The sequence below is a fragment of the Passer domesticus genome, chromosome Z (assembly GCF_036417665.1).
Source record: "Passer domesticus isolate bPasDom1 chromosome Z, bPasDom1.hap1, whole genome shotgun sequence".
Classification (NCBI taxonomy): Eukaryota; Metazoa; Chordata; class Aves; order Passeriformes; family Passeridae; genus Passer; species Passer domesticus.
In genome coordinates this window covers 29,320,475-29,341,033 of record NC_087512.1, presented here as the reverse complement: position 1 = coordinate 29,341,033, position 20,559 = coordinate 29,320,475, and the positions used below count along the sequence as shown (strand labels likewise).

Here is a 20,559-nt window from a genome sequence, read left to right as displayed (position 1 = left end):
AAGGATGATTTTGTGCAGACCTTGATGAAAACTATCAAGTTACCATGTTAGAAGTGAAACAGGAGGACACTCATCTGGGCAATACTGCACACTTCTAGGTTGGCCGCTGGGAAGCATTTTCCATTCTCTGTCTGTTTCCAACATTGCCTGTCCCACCCCTACTTTCTGGCACCTATGTCTCCCTTTCTCTTGCTCAGTCTCACACTTTCTCTCTTTCTTTCTTTGATGGTTGCTTGCTTGCTTTTATTCTCCAAGCTCCACCATTAGAGTTAATGATTTTCATTGATCATGGACCCCTCTTAATAACTCTATGCCTACAGTTGCAACAGAGGTTCAGTCCATTACAGGACAGGCTTTCAAAATTCTCATCTAATTCAAGTTAATATGTCATATTAAATTATCTTGAAAGGCAACAACCTCTAGAAAACAGTGACGGAGAAAAAAGCATCAATGAAGTTATTAAAAAAATAGTTTATGTATAATTACTGGCATGGGAGTAACAAGAAAAACAGCTGCCTACAACTGGTTTGTGTTTTTTGGCTTTAGAAATTAATCTGCAAAAAGTAAATATTTGCAGAAAAGAGAAGAAGGAAAAGTTTCCTGGTACCACATGCCACTGCATGAATAATTTTGCGCATACAGTAAATACTAGCTATTTTATCAGCCATTTAATTTGCCAACAATTTACTGGAGATCTAATTCAAAACCTCTCAAGCTGGAAAAAACCTGGAACATAGCCAATAGACTGTACTACACAAAAAGATCCGATATGTACAATTTGGACTCCAATGTATAGACAGATTTACAATGGGGAAAAGATCAATTACAAGTAGTAATAGTGAAAGCCTTTAGAATGCCTTAGAAAGCCTTTTCTAAACATTTTCAGTGAAAGCAATTGGAAACATTAAATAGATTGTGTGAGGTAGGATGGAGACATCAGCTAAAAAATACTTGCTCTTGTTCAGAGTACAGTATTATTCTAAAGTCCAGAATATATATTAATATTTGTATGAGATGTTCTTGTTTTTCTTCACACTGAAGTCTTTCTCCCCTAAAGGTATAAAAAACCAACCCAAATATAGTTAGCGGTAACATATTTTCTAACTGACTAAAACTGACATTTTAATCTATCAAAGCATTTTCTTGGAAACTGTTGAGTTTTTAAAATATTCTAAGAACATTATAGGATGAGCATTTAAATTCCAACTTAATCTTGCTTCACATCCTGTTAACATGGCATGCCAAAGACATATATAGGACTAAACAGAGCCTACTGTAGCCTATCTGTTGTTCCCAGTACTTCCAAACTGTCATTAAATAATTCTGTTTTATGTGCAGTGAAGTTACTACTGAAAATAATGGGAATTTATTTAAATCTTCATGTGTTTTGGTTTACAACAGAAGACTTATGACACAGTAAGGTCTATGCTGACCACTGCTGAAAAATCTACTTTTTTTTTTTAAGTTTATTCTTAAAAACATGCACACAAAAGTGAAAAGCAGTGTGTATAAATGAAAACTATTTCTGCTTCAGTGCTAAATTACTATTTTTTAACATTTCTCTAAGTCTAGAGCTCTTATACCAAATTGTTGAGGTGTGATGTCATGATTTGCCTCAGTTTCCCCTGGTTTCTCCCTGAAGTTTCTTTCCCCAGGTGGGCTGTCAATCACCTCTCCTTTTCCCCACTCTTGACCCCTGCTGGGCACTGTCTATCAACCAGAAATTCCAAGGGGAGCGTCAAGAGATTGGCAGGTCAAAAGGATGCTCTCCACCCCCTGGGGGGCCATTGGCCCACCCAAGTGTCCCTCTCACCTGAGACCCCCTCCCCTCACACCTGGTTGGTGCTCCCTGGGTCCCCTCCCCTGCCCCTCTCCCCAGGTAAAAGGACAAGAAGAGCACGCGGTCGGCGTTCTGGTGGAGAGATCGGTTGGAGAGGTTGTTGGAGTTGTTGCAGGATTCAGAAATAAAAACTCTGAATTAAAAACTCTCCATCCGGACCCACTCCTTTCTTCACCTCACCTTAAAGGTTTCTCCAGCTCAGGAAGGCCTGAGGAGTGACCCCACATCTACAGCAAGCTCCAGCCCGTAAGCACTGGAGCTCAGGGCATGCCAGACTTGTCCCCACGGCTCAGCCATGACCACAGGTACTGAATAGCATCCCTGGGGAGAAAACTCCACAGGTGTGGCTGTTTGGTTCAGCAGCTGGGACCAGATAGAACAAGGCAGTCCCGTTCAGTAATATTGGTAAACTCCAATACCAAATGTTTCTGTAAATGTTCTTTACTTATTAAGTGTTGTCCTATTTTTGGTACTTCTTGGAATAAGAGAAGGATGATGCCTCTTGAACTTGAGATGGGCAAATATGTCCTCCCATCACTTGCTAGGGGACACACAGTACCACAAAAGGCATTCAGCAAAAGGGGTCCACTGGACAGTAATATATTGAAGCCATACAAAGAGTGGCTGAGGTCACTTGTTCTTTCCAGTCTGAAGGAGACTGACGAGAGACCTCTTAGCAGTTACAACTTCCTCAAAAGGGGAAGATGAGGGACAGACACTGACCTCTTCACCATGAGAGGACCAGTTACAGGACACAAGGGAATGGCCTGAAGTTGTGTCAGGGGAGGTTTAGGTTGGATATCAGGAAAAGGTTCTTCACCCAGAGGGTGGTTGGGCATTGGACAAGACTCCTCAGAGAAATGGTTGCAGCACCAACCTGACAGTGCTCATGAAGCATTTGGACAATGCTCTCAGGCACATGGTGTGACTCTTGGTATGACCAGAGCCAGGAGTTGGACTGAATGATCCTTGTGGGTGCCTTCCAACTCAGGATGGTCTATAATTCTAACACCCTGATGTGCTGTAAGCCATGCACATAAACTACAAATAGAGGAAAATATAGAGGCTGTCAGGATATCTTCTTGGACTACAGTGGTTTTTCTTTATTGCATGCAAATATTTTGTGGAGCCTCCATCCTTGAAGGTACTGAAAACCCAACTGAAAGAGACCCTGAGAAAGCAGTTCTGTTTGCCCTCACTTTGAGCATGGAGACATGGAGGCAACAGACAAACAGATCTGTTTCAACCTCACCTGTAATTCTTTTAAAAAAATACTGTGATTCTTTTAAAAAAATTAAGACAATATTATGGGTTTTATATTGATTAATTAATTATTGTCTTTTCTAAGTCTCCTATTTTGAAACAATTGTATTTTCTCTGAATGTAGAATAAAACCAGATGTACAGAACATGAGACGAAAGATTGTTACATTTTCATCAAATTTTGCTGATAGATTCCTGTAACTTTTGTGACAACACTTCAAAACAAGAGTTGGTGTTTGTACAGACAATCCTTTTCATTTATGGGTTCCAAATATTGCCCAGTCTTTCCAATATTCCCCATTGATAGACTGGTTCAATAGCATGTAAGAGTTGTCTTGAGGTGTGCTCTATGTGCAAGGTGTGACTATATGTAAAGTGACTATGCATTGCCACAGATTCTTTCATACCATCCACCAGGAACAGCGACATACAACACAAACTGTAGATATCATGAACATATTTCCTGTCAGAAGAAGACATTCATATCTGTGTGACTACAGTTTTAGTCCTTGCCCTGGTTTGTCTTCTCTTGATACTGTATAACACAGTCTTTACAGTTAATGATTATAAAGGAACTGAATGGGCAGTGAATGGGACAGATGTTTAAGTCATCCAAATATTGGCTCTCTGTGTATTTTAATCTCTGCACCTAATCATTCTCAAAACCTCTCTTTAATATGAAAATTATGTCCTTGTATTTTATCTCCACTCTCCAGCATTGGGAAGAGGAAATACCTGCCATTCCTATAATACCACAAACATTTTTTTAAAAGCCTCAGGTCTGTAATTAGACACAATAAAGTAAAATTGCAAAACCTTTCACATAAATAAATGTTAGGTCTGTATGAAGGAATTTTGTTGCCTTTCCTGTGTTGCGCAATTAGAGAGAGCAGAGTGAAAATAAACAGTAACTGGAGATTACTAAGTTACTGCTACTAGTTTTCTAAGGACTGAGGCATATGTAATTGTGTTGTCTGTCTGTCCTCTCCAGCCAATTTTTAATCTGCTGGATAATTTTGACTAGTTTGGAAAGGGTGTGGAAGGAGGAAGCCTAGTTGAAAAAAATACACATTTTTTAAAGTTCTGTGAACATCAGCAGCTGAGCAGCAGACAGACTGACAAACATTGCTAAATGAAATACTGCAGCCTGATCTCATCAGTTATTCTTCCAGCTTGGCTAAGGACCTAGTTATCAGCCTGGATGTCCAGCTGTCAAGTGTAAATGGCAGTCAACAAGGGAGGTGAACTCTGGAGTTTATCACAGAAACAAAAAGATTAGAGGCTTTACCCTACTTGATTATCATTCCCTTGTGTCACAGTCCTAGCTCTAAACCTGTGCTCTCTGAAGGAAGGTCTCTGCTGGTAGTCTGGCATGGTTGGGCAGGAAATCACATTGATTCCTGCTGTGCCACTTCCTGAAGCAGCCTGCTGTGTTAGGCATTAGTGCTCAAAGTCCCTGGGCATCCTACAGCATTCTTCTCCAGAAGTTCTCATGCATGGTCCAAAGGCCATGTAGAATCAAGAAAAGAACATTTGAATGTGTTCAATTGCTTTATTATTTCTCTAATTCTAAAAAGACTTCATAACAGAAATTTGGATCATAACATGTTAATTAAAAAATACTTATTCATGGTCTTTCTTAGAGAATGGATTTTTGATGCATTGTAACACATAATAAAATTTTAATTCTCCTTCAGTTTGCTGAGAATTACTTATTTTAAGGAGAACTGTACTTTTTCAGTACTATATGCTTCAGAAGCTTGAATGTAAAATAGCTTACAGCTTTGAGGACTCAAAAAAGGAGTAATGTCTCTACAGTGTAGAATTCAAAGACAGTTTCTTTGTTTTCTGTCTGTTTGTATTCCAATTGGCAATGAGGACATCACTGGCACTAGAAAGTAGCATTGTATCCTTAAAAGGGAGAAAGATGCAATTAGAGGTGGTGGAACATGAGACAGGATGAAAAAGATCAGCAGAATAACTCATATGAAACATTTCAGAGGTTGATTATTTTCTTCACAATTCAGAGCCCCTGTTTCTTTCCCCAAGAATTTTTGTGCATCTCATAAAAGAAAACTTCAGGTGGCAGACCTGCAAATGGAAAGCACATTGTTAGTGTTTTCTAGAGTTTGGTGTTCATTTTATTTACCATATGTAAGCAGAAGGAACATATAACTACTTGAGCATACAGTTTGAATGACTCTGGTGGCAACGTTAACCCACTCACCTCACAGAAGAGTTCAAGGACCCTTAATGTGGGCTATATTCTATGTCACCATGGAGGTCATCAGCAGCAGAAACCTGCACTTTGGACCCCTGGCTTTAATGTATGAATAAAAGAAGCAGAATGAAGGAAAATGGGAGACACTCAGTCACTATTTATGACACTGCTAGGAGAAGAAGAAAATTATACACTGAGTGAATGTGTATTATATAAAAAAGGGTTATTTCTGACTTGTGAAGCGTAACCTAAAGTTGAAGATGGAAGGTACTTTTTAACCTTCCTTTACTACTCTGGAAGCAGAGAATGTGATTTCAAAGTACAGGAATTCAGGCCTTCACAGAAAGAAAGAGTCAATTTTACTTATCTTCCTAAACATTCTGTCCTGCTGCTACAGAAACCATTCTTCTTTTTTCATTCTACATCCTGTAACAGGCAGCTCTGACCTGTTAGAAAACAACCCTTCAGTGCCCTAATATGAATATTATAATTCCACCAGTCTAAACAATTATTTGAGGGTGGTAATATCTTCTTTTACAAAAATGCTACAGTTCTCTTGTCTATAGGATAGAAAATGACGAAAGGGCCTTTGGATTTTAGAACTTTGGATTTAAATATTCTTTTTGTATATATTTTACATATTCTGTGAGAGTTATATATAAATCTCTAAAAATGCACATATAAAATTTTGGTAAGTGTAAAAATGGCCACAAGTAACTCAGGGATTTAAAACAGCTGAAGTTTGCTTAGCTATTCATCGTCTTAATCTATACAGTATTTGTAATTTCTTTGTAGTTTAATAACACTGATTTCAGCTTGAAAGCAAATGTAAAGACAAAGTATCTGGTTAGGGCATATGATAAAAACTTATATCCAAATCAAAGTTTAGGAAGAGACTAATTATTTACATCATCGTATGTATGTAGAAGTTATGGGTGCTTTCATGGTCAGGCTGAGATACTCTCTTTACTTTACATCCTTGAATATGACTTTTATGACCTGCTGATTCTCTGTCACTCAAAATTCACATCAGGTGTGAAGGATACTGGTCACATCTGACAGTTGTCTCTCTTCCTTGGCTAGATCATCCTTTCCTTTGTGAACTGTATATGGAAGATTACGCTCTGCCAAGCATATCTCACATTTCTTTCTTATGGTGTATGTTTATCCACTTGACATTTGCACTGTTCTGTGCACACCAAAGACACTGGGGGTGATATTATAACAACATTTCTTGCTGTCTTTGAGATAGCATCAAGGCAGAGGCGCTCACTTGGTGTAATATTCTTTGAAACAATCATGCATATTATCCAAACTTGCATGCTTAAAATGCATGCAAATCTCTATCACACCATTTTGCAAAAATTGTATATCCAATTCAGATGTATGGAGAGAAATTGTAAGAATATTTATCAGGTCTATTTATTCTGAAAACTTTTGGGTTTGGGTGTTTTTTTTGGTGGGGGGGAGGAAGGGGTTGGTGGTTTATGGTTTTTTTGTTTGTTTGTTTTGGGTTTTTTGTTGTTGTTTTTTCTTTTTTGTTGTTGTTGTTGTTTGGTTTTGAGGATTTTTTGTGTTTTTTGGTGGTTTTTTTTTTTTTTTTAAATGATATGTGAGTCATAGCTCCTATTAACATCGAGTAGGTAAAACGAAACCCCATTGTTACAGGTTTTCCAAAATGTTTGCCTCTGCTTCAGCAGTTCTACCCTCATTACATTGAGATGGGAGTGTTACCTCTGATCTAAGGCAGGAATCGTGCAGGGTGTTTATTCAACAGTGCACTCATGTGGCAAGACTCGGGAAGTACATAGATAATATATCACACAACTCCTTGAATACAATATATTTTTCTTATTACATAAGAAAATACAAAAAAGTTCTTATAGATTGATACAACGATGTTTCCTGGTACAATCCTTTTTTTAAAATTATTTTTTAGCCTACTTTGATTGCATACCTAGAAAAAATATTCTCTTTCAAATACTTTTGTGATACAAGTCAGAGCTCCCAATAAAGCATATTATCTTGTTTTGTCATATGCAGGCTGTTCTTCACTAAAATTTAATTTCAGTGTGTTGACTCAATATCTCAATTTCTTTCATCACCATAAATTTCAATTTTTGACAGAGGATATGAATATAGCTGAGATTTTATCACACCAAAATCTCTGAACACGTTTTGTGGCTACTCAGCCTATGAATTGTATGCAGAATTATGACTACAAGTTCTCATAGTCTCAAAGCAAGGCCACACATATAGCAAGAAGCAAAAACTTCTATTAAGCTACTGCTATTATTGTTGCAGAGAGGATAAATCAGCCAGGAAGTGAGTGTTGCAGGTCAGACATCCAACAGGCACAAAACTTCTAAAAGAGCTGCCAGGCTCATCTAGTTTTATTTAATCTACACTAGAAATTCCCACTGTTACTTGAATGGTTGCTTTCCTCAGTTATGTTTTTCCTACAGTTGATTTAACCTCCACACATGTTGCTGGAATCCCTCCACCACTCCTGTCCCTCTGATGATGACTTTCCACCTTCAGCTTGGAGTGGGACTTAGACAAGATGAACACTATTCCTGAGATCAGTTACTGAAGAAAACACAACACAGCATTCCCTCTGTTTTGCAACAGGACATACTGGTCTTTATGGTCCCAGTACAAGAAAGGCATTCAGACTCTACAAAGTATCATTGCAAATGCAATTTCTTAGAGTTAACATTATAAGAAAAGAGAGAATGGTTATCCTACAGCACTTCACAAACCATAAGCAGTGCAGCATCAAAAGAATCTGTAATGAGGGTGCATCATGAAGACTCTGTCTGTGGAAGGGCTATCCCATGGTGGTCATTCAAGCTATAAGAAGATTTCCCTTACAAATCCCAAGTTTCTGCAGTTTTAGATAGAGGAAAGGCTATAGAGATGCCAGTACAGCGTGGGACCTGCCCACAGCAGTGTGCTACTTGCATTTATCCTGTGGCCGTGGGATACGCCCAGCAGAACACAGACACTTGAGTTAACTATTGCATGGGTCACTACAGTCTTAATGCACAATGATCCTTCCAAGCAGGTTCACTTTCCTGCAGTGTGGAGGCATTTATTCCCATTAAGGGAACTCAATTACGAGCAAGATCTCTGAAGAACAAGAATGCCCATACAGAAGTAGAGGGTTTTTTTCCCCGGCTCCCTTACATTCACTCTCTTCCCCTCTCTCTCCCTCAGCAGGCTGCCCTCAGCTTTTTTTACCCCGCCCCGCCCCCCCCCGGGGTTCGCTGCCCCGCCCCCCCGGGGTTCGCTGCCCCGCCCCCCAGGGACTCACTGCCCCGCCCCCCGGGGTTCGCTGCCCCGCCCCCCGGGGTTCGCTGCCCCGCCCCCCGGGGTTCGCTGCCCCGCCCCCCGGGGTTCGCTGCCCCGCCCCCCGGGTTCGCTGCCCCGCCCCCGCCGCGAGGCCGCGCGCATAACAGCAGCCGCCGCTGTGGCGCGCCCCCCTCCTCGGTTCCGAGCTGGGCGCCCTCTGATGACGTCACATCCCACCCGGCGCCCGACACCACCGCGGGCGCACAGCCGCCGGCCGGGCGCGCGCATGCGCGCTGGGGTGAGAGGCTCCGCGTCCTTTCCCGGTCGGAGGGGGGGCCCGCGCCCCCTCCCTCCCCTCTGCTCGCGCTGCCGCGCGCGCCGCCCGTTACCCGACGGACGCCGCGCGGGGCCGGCACGCGCCGCCCGCCGGTCGGGAGCGCGCGCGCGGCGCGGAGGGAGGGCCCGGCCGGCCCGGCGGGAACGGCGCGCGCGGGGGGCGGGATGCGCCGGTGCCGGCGGCGGTGCGGGGGGGAGCAGGGGGCGGGTCCTGAGGGCGAGGGCGCTGTCCCCGGGCGGGCGGGGCCGCGCGCCAGCCCAGTCGGTGCCTCCCCCCCGGCGGCCGCGTCCCGCCCCCCGGGCCGGCGGGGCGCTGAGCGGTGTCTGTGCGCGCAGGTGAGCCCGGTGCGGATGCGGCGGCCGGGCGAGGCGCAGCGCCGAGCTCCCCGGCAGGTGCCGGAGAACGAGCCTGGGGCCGGAGACATGGAGCCCGGCGGGGACGTGCCGACGGATCGGCCCTCGGCCCTTCGGAGTGGGATGGAGGAAGCTGAGAAGGAGGCAGATGATGAGGGAGGGAAGGCTGCCTGGCAGCAGAGCCTGAATCCCGAGCTGCAGCAGGGGTACCGCATCCTGCGCGAGTTCCTGCTGGAGAAGTACCGGCCTCTGACGGCGCCGTTCCTGGAGCCCCTCGCGGATCAGGCATTTTTCGAGGAAGAAGGCTCTGGCTCCCTCTTGGGCCGTAAGAGCAGCCAGTCCTTGCAGCAGTTGCCCGCTGGAATATGGCTATTGAAAATGGAAGAGAAATTTTCCAGTGGGCAGTACACAGGGATAGCAGATTTCGTGTGTGACTTCCGGCTCATGCTGGAGACTTGCTATCGGCTGCACGGTGTGGATCACTGGCTCTCCAAACAGGCCCAGAAGCTGGAGATGATGCTGGAACAGAAGTTGGCGCTGCTATCCCGGTAGGTGTAGAAAACCGTAGGGGCCGTGCCGCGTATTCTTTACATAAAGTAGAACAGGAGTGTGTGCTTCTTGAAATTCCGTTAAAAGAAAGTAAGCGTCGAACAAAACCGACAACAGAAGGAACACTGGAACTTCCAGTAATTTCAGTAAGATTAACGTTTCCTACTGGGAACTATTCAAATCTTAATTCAAAATGCTTTGGAATTCCAAACCTCAAAATGCCAAATAGAGCACAGCATTTCCTGACTAAGATTTTCCTTCTGAAAGAAGCCTTTTGTGAACATGGAGAGACACTTGTTTACACAAGATGTCAAATGCTTTTTCTTTATTTTATTCTGTCGTGAAACTGGGCTAAACTCTGTATGAATATTTGGCTATTTGAAATTGTTATTTTTATAATCTGTGAAATTTTTACCGCCCTTAAAATATGTAGGAATAAAATACTAAGCCGAAATGACCTGGTTTGAAACGGTAATCATAAAATGAGACACAATGCTTGCCATACGATAGTCTTAAATGGCAAAATGGAAATCATGGTAAGTTGAAATGCAAGTCCTGGGCAGGGACTGCTTTCTTATCAGCCAAAGCAGCTGAAACAAGAGAAAGCTCTCGAGCTGCATAGTAGAAAGGCCAGTTTAAATCACAACTGAAGTGTATGCTTTCCCATGAACTTGTCATAGTTTAGTCATTATCAGAAAACCGTGGTGGCTTCTTACAGTTTCTGAATGACATAGTATTCTGCATGTGAAAATGAAGAGGTGTTTTTCGTGAAGGATGAAGGTAAAGAAGGCACGATGTTGGGCAATATGTAAAGCCGTGTATGTTTGCTAGTGACACACATCGTGAACTGCCAGCTGGTAAGAACGTTGCTCGTGTAGGAAGAACACTTCAGGAAAGTGGTGCGGAAGTCACCTGAAAGCAGAGTGAATGTATTCAGTGCTGCTGTAGCCAGAGTATAATTGAAACTGTTTCTGTGTAATGGCAGTTTTGGGATAGTTTGGTAGTAGAAAGGAAGGAGCTGAACATAGTGGGCCATGAATGTTCCTAGTATGCTAAAGTAAAACCTGATTTAAAAAAAAAATAAAAATTCCTGGCTTAATAGATTTACTGCTGGCAGATAAATAACTAAATGCAACTACGCGGATTTTGTGTTCTCAAATAGCAATATAGGTATTTACTAAAAATAAATTTAATTGCTTTTGTCATTCTTCCATTTAATGGACAGTCTTTTTCAGATAAGTATTAGGAAATACTGAACTGTCTAAAGATAATCCTGCCTCCAGTATATAGTGAATTTGTCTTGTATTAACTCTTCAGAGATTTGTAAAGATTTTTTCATTATGTCTCTGTGCACTAGCTTAATAAAAATTTCTAGGACCTGTAAGTATAAGAGATTATGGAACCTAGAAGTCTCAAAGTTCTTTTACAATTTTTAATTAGACAAATTTGTTTGAAGTGTTTAACATAATTTTATTTGTAAAATGAAATTGAAGAACTACTTCTTGGAACAATCATTCTTACATTATTACAGAGTAGTGTTTAGGTCAATGATCCCCTTCAAGTGATTCAATCCATATTGGTTGTATAATTCCTGAATGCTACAAGCCACCGAAAATTACCTTAGAATGGAGGTTCCTTTTGAATGGAGGTTGGATTTTTCTCCTCTGTCCCTCTAATGTTTTCACAGGTTGTGAAAAAGTCATTCAAGTTTTAATGGAGTCTTTTGAAACAATGTAAAAAGAAATGTAACTTTGCAGATAAGTTTGTAGTGTTTTGTCTTTCAGTTTTTGTAGTTTAAAATAGGATGAAACTGGTATTTAACAGATGCTTTCCCAGGCTAAACCAACTAATAGATCCCCAACCGCCCCACTAACAGACCCCATCATCCAGCCCCCTATTTTTACATATCTGCTAAAAAGGATACTTTCTTGTCTTAGGTTTTGTGGAAGTTTTTTCTTTCCAAATACTTATGGACTAAAAGAATTCCATCTCCAAATAATATTTGGCAATTTGTGGTAAATATACAGTTTTTAGCTGGTGTGAAAACATAGGTCATATTAGTGTGTTGGGTTTAAGTTTAAAATTTTATAAAGGAATTTTCAAAATAGAAAAAATGGCTGGTGAAAAAATAACTGTTTTTTTTCTGAGTAAGCATGCTTGATCCATGGTTGGTAGGCTAGGCATTGAGGTGCCACTGGTACAGAAATTTGTAGTTGTGAATTGGCTTGCTTTTTTCTTCTAGGCATTTAAGAGAGAAAACATCATTAGCTGTAACATCTAGAGGATGCTATGGGCAGGAGGAGGACAAAACAGCAGCATGCATTTCTACAAGACGTCGTTCCACGCCTCGCAGTTTAGTAGGTTTGTCAACAGGCATGTTTGAGTCTGTGATGGTTCAAGTTCTAAGACAAGAGGAGCAACTGAGAGCAAAAGAAGAAAAGAGGTAATAAGAAAAACTATTTAGTTTTGGTTTTAAATAGTTGTCTTTCTAGCTTTGTAAAGAGGCTAGCTCCTTATAGCTTTTTTAGGTAAGTAAATGTGGCGCTCTTGTGGTCTCAAGTTCATGACTTCAATACAGTGCATTCACAAAGCAAAAAGTTGTTGCCACTTCCTTGAAAAATTGCTGAGGTCATTTAAATTTTTAATTAAATTACAGCTGCTCTTATTTTAGTGTAGCAAAACTTGTAATATTAACTAAAAGTATGCACAGTAATTTCCTGCTAGTGCATTATGGTTTATGATATGTATCCTTGGACAGTTTTTCATGCAATAATTAGATTAAAAACTAACAGAATGCTTAACTACAGTCTAATTCCATGATCTTGTCACTGCTTCTCTCACTGATGTTTTACTTTAGGAAAATGAAGCTTTGAAGTTTGTTTACTTTATCAGTAATTTGAGTGACTGTGTCTAAACATGGCTCACAATGGTAAGATAGTCTTTGCTTCAGGAAGCAAAATGTTTCTAGCTTTTTACAAAGTTTAGAGCTTTGTAGACTTTTACCCATATGTGACCAGCATGCTTTTAGTTTTGCAGGTCATCTTAATTTTCAGCAGATATGGCTGACTTAAGTGTTAGACAGTACCTTTTTCTGTAGAACTTTCTTCTTTCTTCCAATCCACTAATCTTCTAATCACACTTTGCCAAAAGAAAAAAACTAAAAAATCACTAGGGTTATTGTTTCTTTGGTAAAATTTTCTTGTTTTTTGCTCAAATCTGTGTTCTAGAACTTGATAGCAATGTTATGAAAAAGGATATTTTGTATGGATTTTAATTCATTGCTAGAGTAGAACAGTTTACCAAACAAAATAAAAATTATGCTTTTATACACCTGTTTTAAGTACATTGCTGCAAAACTGTAGTAATTAACTTTAAGTCAATGTATCTGAATATACTCAAAAGTCCCAGATACTGGACAAAAGATGGTTGATTCTACTGAATGTTTGTTCCACAATAACAGAAAATGACCACAACTAGCTTGCCTCTTTACATCCTAAAATTTTGAACTGTGCCACCTATTAAGCAAAAAAAAAAATCTGTCAGTAGATAGCTGGTTTAATATTTCTTTGACTCTATTAACCTCTCTAAGTAATTTTGCTTCAGATTTCTTCTCTCAGTTTTATTTCTTAATTGCACCATGTTTTTAAAGTAATTTGTACTTCTCTGTACCAATTGTTTGTCAGCTCGCCAAAAATGTTCCAGAAGTACCTTTTCTGAGTATTTTCATGAAAAGGTCTTGGCAGTTGGAAGGCCTGTAGAGTTAGTTGCACATTTCCAGTGAAGATCACATTTTACAGTGTATACAAATTTTCAAATTGGTGTGCAAATAAATGCACATACTTTCAACACTATTTTTATTTGAAAATGTATTGCAAATTCTAAGCTTTTGACTTATTGCTAAAGTATGTATTATATTATTAAGAAGAGAAAATGGTCATTCTGCCACATTTTTTTTGTTTTCTTTAGAAATCTAATACACTGAGGTTGGCACAGAAGAGATACTTTCTTAACAATATGAAAGACTGCAGCCTTGGGTATTTCAGTTGGAGCGCACAGTGCTGGCGAATCAGTTGTATTTGGATAGGCAGCATCTGCTCTTCACCCATCTTTCAAATGAGTTATCAGGAACATGGAAAAAGGGCTCAGTTTCTGACCACCTAGTGGGCAACTCAAAGTGCTTGTAGCTGTGATTTATGCTTGTAGCCATAAATAATCTTAGTTTAGAATGTCTAAGAGTTACATACTTTCAGTCCCAGAAAAGTGAGACTGCAAATGCAAGGGCCTTTCTATGAAACTTAGCATCATATCTAAAAAAATTGCCTGTTGAAGTCCAAGTCTATATATAATTCTTTTCTTTATATATTTAGATACTTTCATAAGACACAGACATTTTATGATGAAAATTAAACTAAAAATAAATTTAAAATACTTAAACATAAAAATATATATCATGATGTATATTATATAGAAATAAAAATAAAATACAAATTAAATTTGTTGATTAAATCCTTAAAATACTTTTTGATTATTTCTTTCCCACAAAATCCTTGACATTGTTTTTGCAAGCATTTTTTCAGCTGCATATTTTGGAAGAATATTCTGAAGTGGGATTTTTATCTTCTCTTCTGTAGTTAACTACTGGGAAATCCTCCTCCAAATCTTTTAGACACTTTTATCCTTTGTTCAGAGTACTCTTTCTCTTTAATTTATCCCTGTTTTGCACAATCAGATTAACTTTTCTTTATGCAATGTTTTATAACTTTTCCCAAGTGACACATTCATAATGGTAGACTCAACGTGTAAAAAGTGACAAGATATCGTTGCAAAGCTGAATTCACTATTTTGCAACTAACAGTTCTTGTACAGCAGCAAAAGCACTTTCCACCAAAGTACCTATATGACAAGATCTGATTTACTTTTGTTGTCATTCTTGTTTGTAAGCATTCCTTTTATTCAAATGTTGTAATTTTCAGAATATTGACTATCTTCTTCAAATTATGAATTACATTTCTATGAGTTTATTCAGGTGCTTGGTTACATGCTAGGTAATTAACAAATCAACTAATTTAAACATTAGTGGACAATCAATAGTCGTAGCATTATTTTATAATTGGAAATTATGACTAGTTAGTTAGAAACTGAAATGTAAAGGAAGATTCCTACCAAAATTTTTAAAACCACCAGTGAATGGCAGATAATTGACTGGTTGATTTTGGTGGAAATTAAGTGTCTGTATGGGTTTGCTTTGTTGAAAATTATGTAGGTAGTTCTCTATCTTTCATCTTTGAAAACATGATCCTGGGGTAGGTTTCAGACATGTTCATTAAAACAAAGAATTGAATTCTGGCTGCTAGTTAGTAATTTAGTTAAGGAAATTGTGGAATAAGGTATGCTTATATAGTCAACTTTGCTTTTTATGAGGGTGTTAGCATGGAATTATCTGGATCCAGTGGTAAAATATGGGGTATGTAATAATATGATTAAAGATACTTGAGATACAGAAATAAGGTTTTATGGACATCTCCAAATTTAGTATCTTCTGACTACTAAATCTTGGCTTATTTTAGAATAATATATAATATTGTTAATCTGTATGTAACTTTCTATTTTATTTTTAAAAGCAAGTTTGTAAAAACAAGTTGTTGTTAATTAAAGCAGTTCCCTGTGTCTTGTCATTAAGAGTTCCAGTGTCTGACCTTTTACCTGTGAATCAACACCTAAGTAGGTTAGAGGTGATAATAGGGAAAACAAAATAAAATCTGGGCTTTGTCTCCTCACCAAGAAATCTCCTGTTGCAAGCAAGAAGAAATTTGCTGGTGATATGTGTTGGCTGCCTTAAATAAGGAGGGAAATTATAAGAGTAGGGAGTTATGAGCAGGGACATTGTTTCAGGTGTTAGCTCTACTTGGGAATCATGTTTACACAGTTTTAGAAATCAGATGCCACTCGAGCTGCAAAACAACTGCTGCAGATGTGTTCTAGAAATATGGCCATTCTTAGTCTAGAAAATAAGCTTCACCTTAGGATAGTTCTGTAATTACTCTAAGTACTGTAAGTCCAGTACATGTATGCAAACATATTTCTGTAAATGTAACTAAAAGTATGAAACAAGTTTTTTTACAGTTGCTGTCATTATGAAAGCCAAATGTGTATGTCCAGAGAATTTCTCAATATAAGGGTATCTGTACCACTAAAGTATCAAATGTCTCTCTTCCCTCCCTCTCTCCAGTTTCTCTCTTCCTTCACCCCTGCTCCCTTGCCCTGTGTCCTATGCCCTCTTTACTTCCCTTTATCCTCTCAAAATTACCCCAGGAAAAAGCTGTACTCTTCAAAAGCAGGAAGACCTCCATAATGAAGATGTAAAACTGTGCTATTATTTAGATTTTTTTCTTGAATATCTGCTGATAATAGAATGACAACATATATTGTCATTCATATAAAACATAAAAACAACACCTTAAAAACAAGGCAAACTTTTTACACGTGAAACAACTTACAGTTTTCTTTTTGAACAACCTTTCAAAGCATTCTTAAAAATTATACAGTAATTGTAATTTTATCTAAGCAGAGGTATCTATCTATCTGTGAATCTAGGGTATTATATTTATTTTGATAATTCTACCTTGATTTAACTTACTGCTTGGTAAGAAGTTGAAACTGCTTGTGAAGACAATATTTTTTGATTGCCTACTGCTTTTTCTTATTAAATGATACTGAAATGTTGTTGTTTCTACCTGTGTTCCCTCTCACCATGTACTCACTGTTTAGTCTTGTTGCCATACCATATTAATAGAGTTCACACCTTTTGGAGGCAAGAGGTTATTAGGAAGCATGTTTCATGTTTAGGAGGAATGAGGGAGTGGGATCCAAGAGTGCTATGAAATTTATATTTGAGACCACTTTTGCATAATATAATTTCTTCCTTTGTGTCACTGTGGCATTAGTTATTTTTATTTATTTAATTTATTTTTATTTATTATAACAGTACAATATTAGCACATTTAAATAGAACATAAATTAGAATAAAAATAATGCCCACTTCACATGTGCAAGTAGTATTGTTGAATTTAGTGGTTTGTTCACCAAGAATGGCTAACAGAAGTTTGTGCTGAAAAGTGGGATTTTGTCTTTATATTCTTAAGTTAATGCTGTACTGGGAGACAGATTTTAAGAATTTACTGACCTATTTGCTTTTACCTTTTATGTTTTACGTAAGTCTGTACTTCTGCATTTACTAGATATATAAATAACAAGAATGCATGTATGTGGTATTAAACATTTTTGTACAAATATATAGTAACAAGTCACTGAATATTTAATTTTATTATAGAATATAAAGTATTCAGTCAAGTCTTACTGTATTTTGTTACTTTTCATACACATGGCATGTTTCTCCTGTGCCGATACTAAAATGTGAACAAAACTACATTTGTTGCCTTTTTTCATTGTTGAGATAGCTAGTAAATAGTTAATGGTTGAAATATATGCGCTTCAAGCTAGAAGCAACTATCAGCTTCATGTTGTCAAAAGAAACATTTTAATTTATTATTACTCTTTTGCTGAATTTGGAAGGCATTGATGCTTTGAATAGATACATGGCATTTACTTGGAACTTGTTTATGAAGAAATAAAATTGGAGGTTTGCAATTTGGAAATAAGGATGTGTATGTGTAGCAGGTCACATTTGTGTTAGAGGCAGGTGATAGTTTTCACCAATGATAGACCTTCAGAGAAAAAGATAAAAGAAGCTTACGATGACTTCTAAAAAAATTTTCTGTAAGTACAGCTGTATCCTAATCCTGGCTTTTGGAATCTGGTTGTGCCTTCACGCAAAAATGTTAGTTTACTAGTGCAGCAGCGTTAAAGAAAATTTACTTCTGTTGGTAACTTTTGATATTTGTATGATTGGTGCAGATGTCCAGTTTTCTGCTTTGGATATAGATTGAAATATCTTGTATCATAGATGGTAAACTACATGTAATTGATGATATGAAATGAAAGCATTTCTTTTTCCAAAAAGTGTTGCCCTTAAATTTCATTATGAATTTACAAATAAAATCAAATAGAAGTTCCCAGTCTGTCATATGAGGTTTGCATACTGCTGTCATGTTTCCTCTTGCTAGTGTTTTGTGTGGATTCCCAGATTACTCAGAAGTTTTTACAGGCTTCTGGTTATTGATAACTTCTTTCTCCGAATGCATGTTATTTCTGTTCTATCCTGTTTTTTAAATACGGGGACCAGAACTGAATAAATTTTCTCAGGTGAGGGCAAACCAATTAATAGCATAACATTTTATTTTTGGTATTATTTCCCATCACATTCTTTGTGTGTCCTTATACTTGTTTCTTTTTGACCACCACTGCAAACTGACTAGTAACACAACTTGGGGTGGCAGGTAAAATGGCTCTTGTGCGTGTAAATGAAGCACTTAGTAATTAGGCAGGTATACTTGTGTGCTGAGGAAGGGAGGTAAAAGGAAGGTGACATGAGCCACAGGGCAACCGTTTCAAAACAAGATTTACCTGGAATTTGTTTCAGAGATTTTTGTGTGGATAGTTTGTTGGAAATATTTAATTCTGTTTAAAATATATTGAGGAAGGAAATATATATATATTTTTTTAAATGCCTGAAAGTCTAAACAACTCAAACTATTGATATATGCCAGGCTTTTTTCTTATCTTTTTCCCTTTTTAAAACTAGTGGTGATAGAAAAAAATTACAATAATTTCCCATTTTGGCTGATGCATTCTACACTGTAAAGTAAGACAAACTGAAGTAAAACTTCAGTTTTACTGTGCTCTTGTTAACTTGGAGATAAGTATGTTTGATGTACTGTAGTTCTGGGTTTTTTTCCTCTCTCATTTCTTTTTGTTCACCTACTGTTTGAATTTTCATGAAATTTCTTTTAATAGGCAGAGAGATCAAGAAAGAAAAGAAGCAGAAGAAGCTAGTCAGAAAGAAATAGAAGAATGGGAAAAATCACTTTTAGCTCAAGCAGCACCTACAAGGATGGAGACAATGTGGGAGATTCCAGCTATTGGTCATTTTCTGTGCTTGGCCCAACAGATTTTAAATTTACCTGAAATAGTATTCTATGAATTGGAACGTTGTCTTCTGATGCCTCAGTGCAATGTTTTTTTATCTAAAATAATGACTTCTTTGTTAAGTCCTCCTCATCGCAGACCTACATTACATCGCAGGCCTACATTTTCCTACAGGACTTGGGAAGCAGCACTCAGAAAGAAAGTGCAACACTGGTATACTCTTGTGGGGCAGACTGACAATCCCAATGGTGCTGCAGAAAAACTTGGATTGTGTCCCCAGTTTTTCAAAGTTCTCGGAGAAGTTAATCCCTTGGAGGATAAACCATTTCATGAGCTGCCATTCTATCAAAAAGTATGGCTGCTAAAAGGTCTCTGTGACTTCGTATATGAAACACAAAAGGATGTTCAGGATGCAGTGCTAGGTCAGCCTATCCATGAATGCAGAGAAGTAATTCTTGGTTATGACTGCTTGGAAAATGCATATGTTCATTTTCCACAGTTCTGTGGTGCAGATGTTCGAATTTACAAACAAAAACCTTTTCGGGCTCCTGAATTCCCATCTCTTCCCATCAAAGTTAAAAAAGTACCACGTATTAAATCGGAAAGAGTAAAACATGAATATGGAAGCAAAAACAATGGGGAGGTCAGTTCTGCTGGGAGAGAACTGCTGTGTCATTCCAAGACAGAAGGAGCGAAAAGTAGGGACATTGTTATTTGTCCAGAAAAAAGAACACGTTTAGGTAGCTTTAGAGTCGCTACAGAGGAGATGAAGGTTGACTGTGAAATAAAAGGCTCAAGAGTTTGTGACATCAAAAAACCTGGTTGTTATAAAGAGAACTTGAGGAATTTGATTACTTCAGAAGAGATTGTGGATATGGGTGGTCACCCAAGTTCAGAAGAAATAACAGATGTGGAGAATGGACAAGGTTGCACTGAAATGGCCAGAGTAAGATCTGAGCTGAGTCCATTCAAGGTGAACACACTGAAAGCTTGCCAAATGCATGTCAATGGCACTTATAATGAAAACCAAGGCAGAAATTACCATGAATCTGCTGAAGAAATGGTGCTAGAGACCTTACTGCAAAATAATAAGAAATTAAATAAGATGCTGGCAAAAAAGAAGAAAAAGAAAAAAAAAAAGTTGAAGGATATTCTAAATGAAAATCTACAGAGAAAATTTGATGACTTGCAAAGAAAGCGTGAGATTCATCTTCATCCATTCAAATCTTATAAGTCTGAGATCCAGAACAAATTGTTTTTAATTAAAAAGAAAGCAAAACATAAGAAGCACAAGTCCGGTAAGTTGACATTTTTACTTGTAGTAAAAATTAGGAGGATAGAGATGTTTTTTTAAAGTTGTTTTCTTAGTTGATAAGTTACATTTTATTTTGTGATAAAGGACAGCCTTATTGCATTAGACAATTTGGATATTAACTTTAGAGTCAAAGTTACCTGCCTGATAACACAAGCATATAAAACATTGTTTGATCAAACTGTTATTCATTTGCAGAATGTATCTTTAGAGAACATAATTACAGGAGTTAATTTGTTGCAAAAAATATTCAGGACAATAAATTTAACTGACTGGTTAGCATCAGAGAGTGTCACTTGAAGGCATTTTATGGTATCTTATAGCAATTGTGAAAATGTTTCTCTAT

The 20,559-nt window shown here is 38.3% G+C and overlaps 2 protein-coding genes across 2 annotated transcripts in view; one reads left to right on the top strand and one right to left on the bottom strand.

The window, feature by feature from the left end:
- Positions 1–8,550, bottom strand: part of LOC135290345 (uncharacterized) — a 33,754-nt gene extending 25,204 nt beyond the window's left edge. Inside the window, exon 1 of the mRNA XM_064404261.1 lies at positions 8,513–8,550. The gene's annotated coding sequence lies outside the window, so the exon portion shown is untranslated. The remainder of the gene's footprint in view (positions 1–8,512) is intronic.
- A 553-nt stretch (positions 8,551–9,103) lies between these two features.
- Positions 9,104–20,559, top strand: part of BRD10 (bromodomain containing 10) — a 52,060-nt gene continuing 40,604 nt past the window's right edge. The window contains exons 1-3 of the mRNA XM_064402963.1: positions 9,104–9,855; positions 12,099–12,299; positions 18,770–20,199. Of these exons, the coding sequence (XP_064259033.1) occupies positions 9,119–9,855; positions 12,099–12,299; positions 18,770–20,199 (2,368 nt within the window). The 5' untranslated portion in view covers positions 9,104–9,118. The remainder of the gene's footprint in view (positions 9,856–12,098; positions 12,300–18,769; positions 20,200–20,559) is intronic.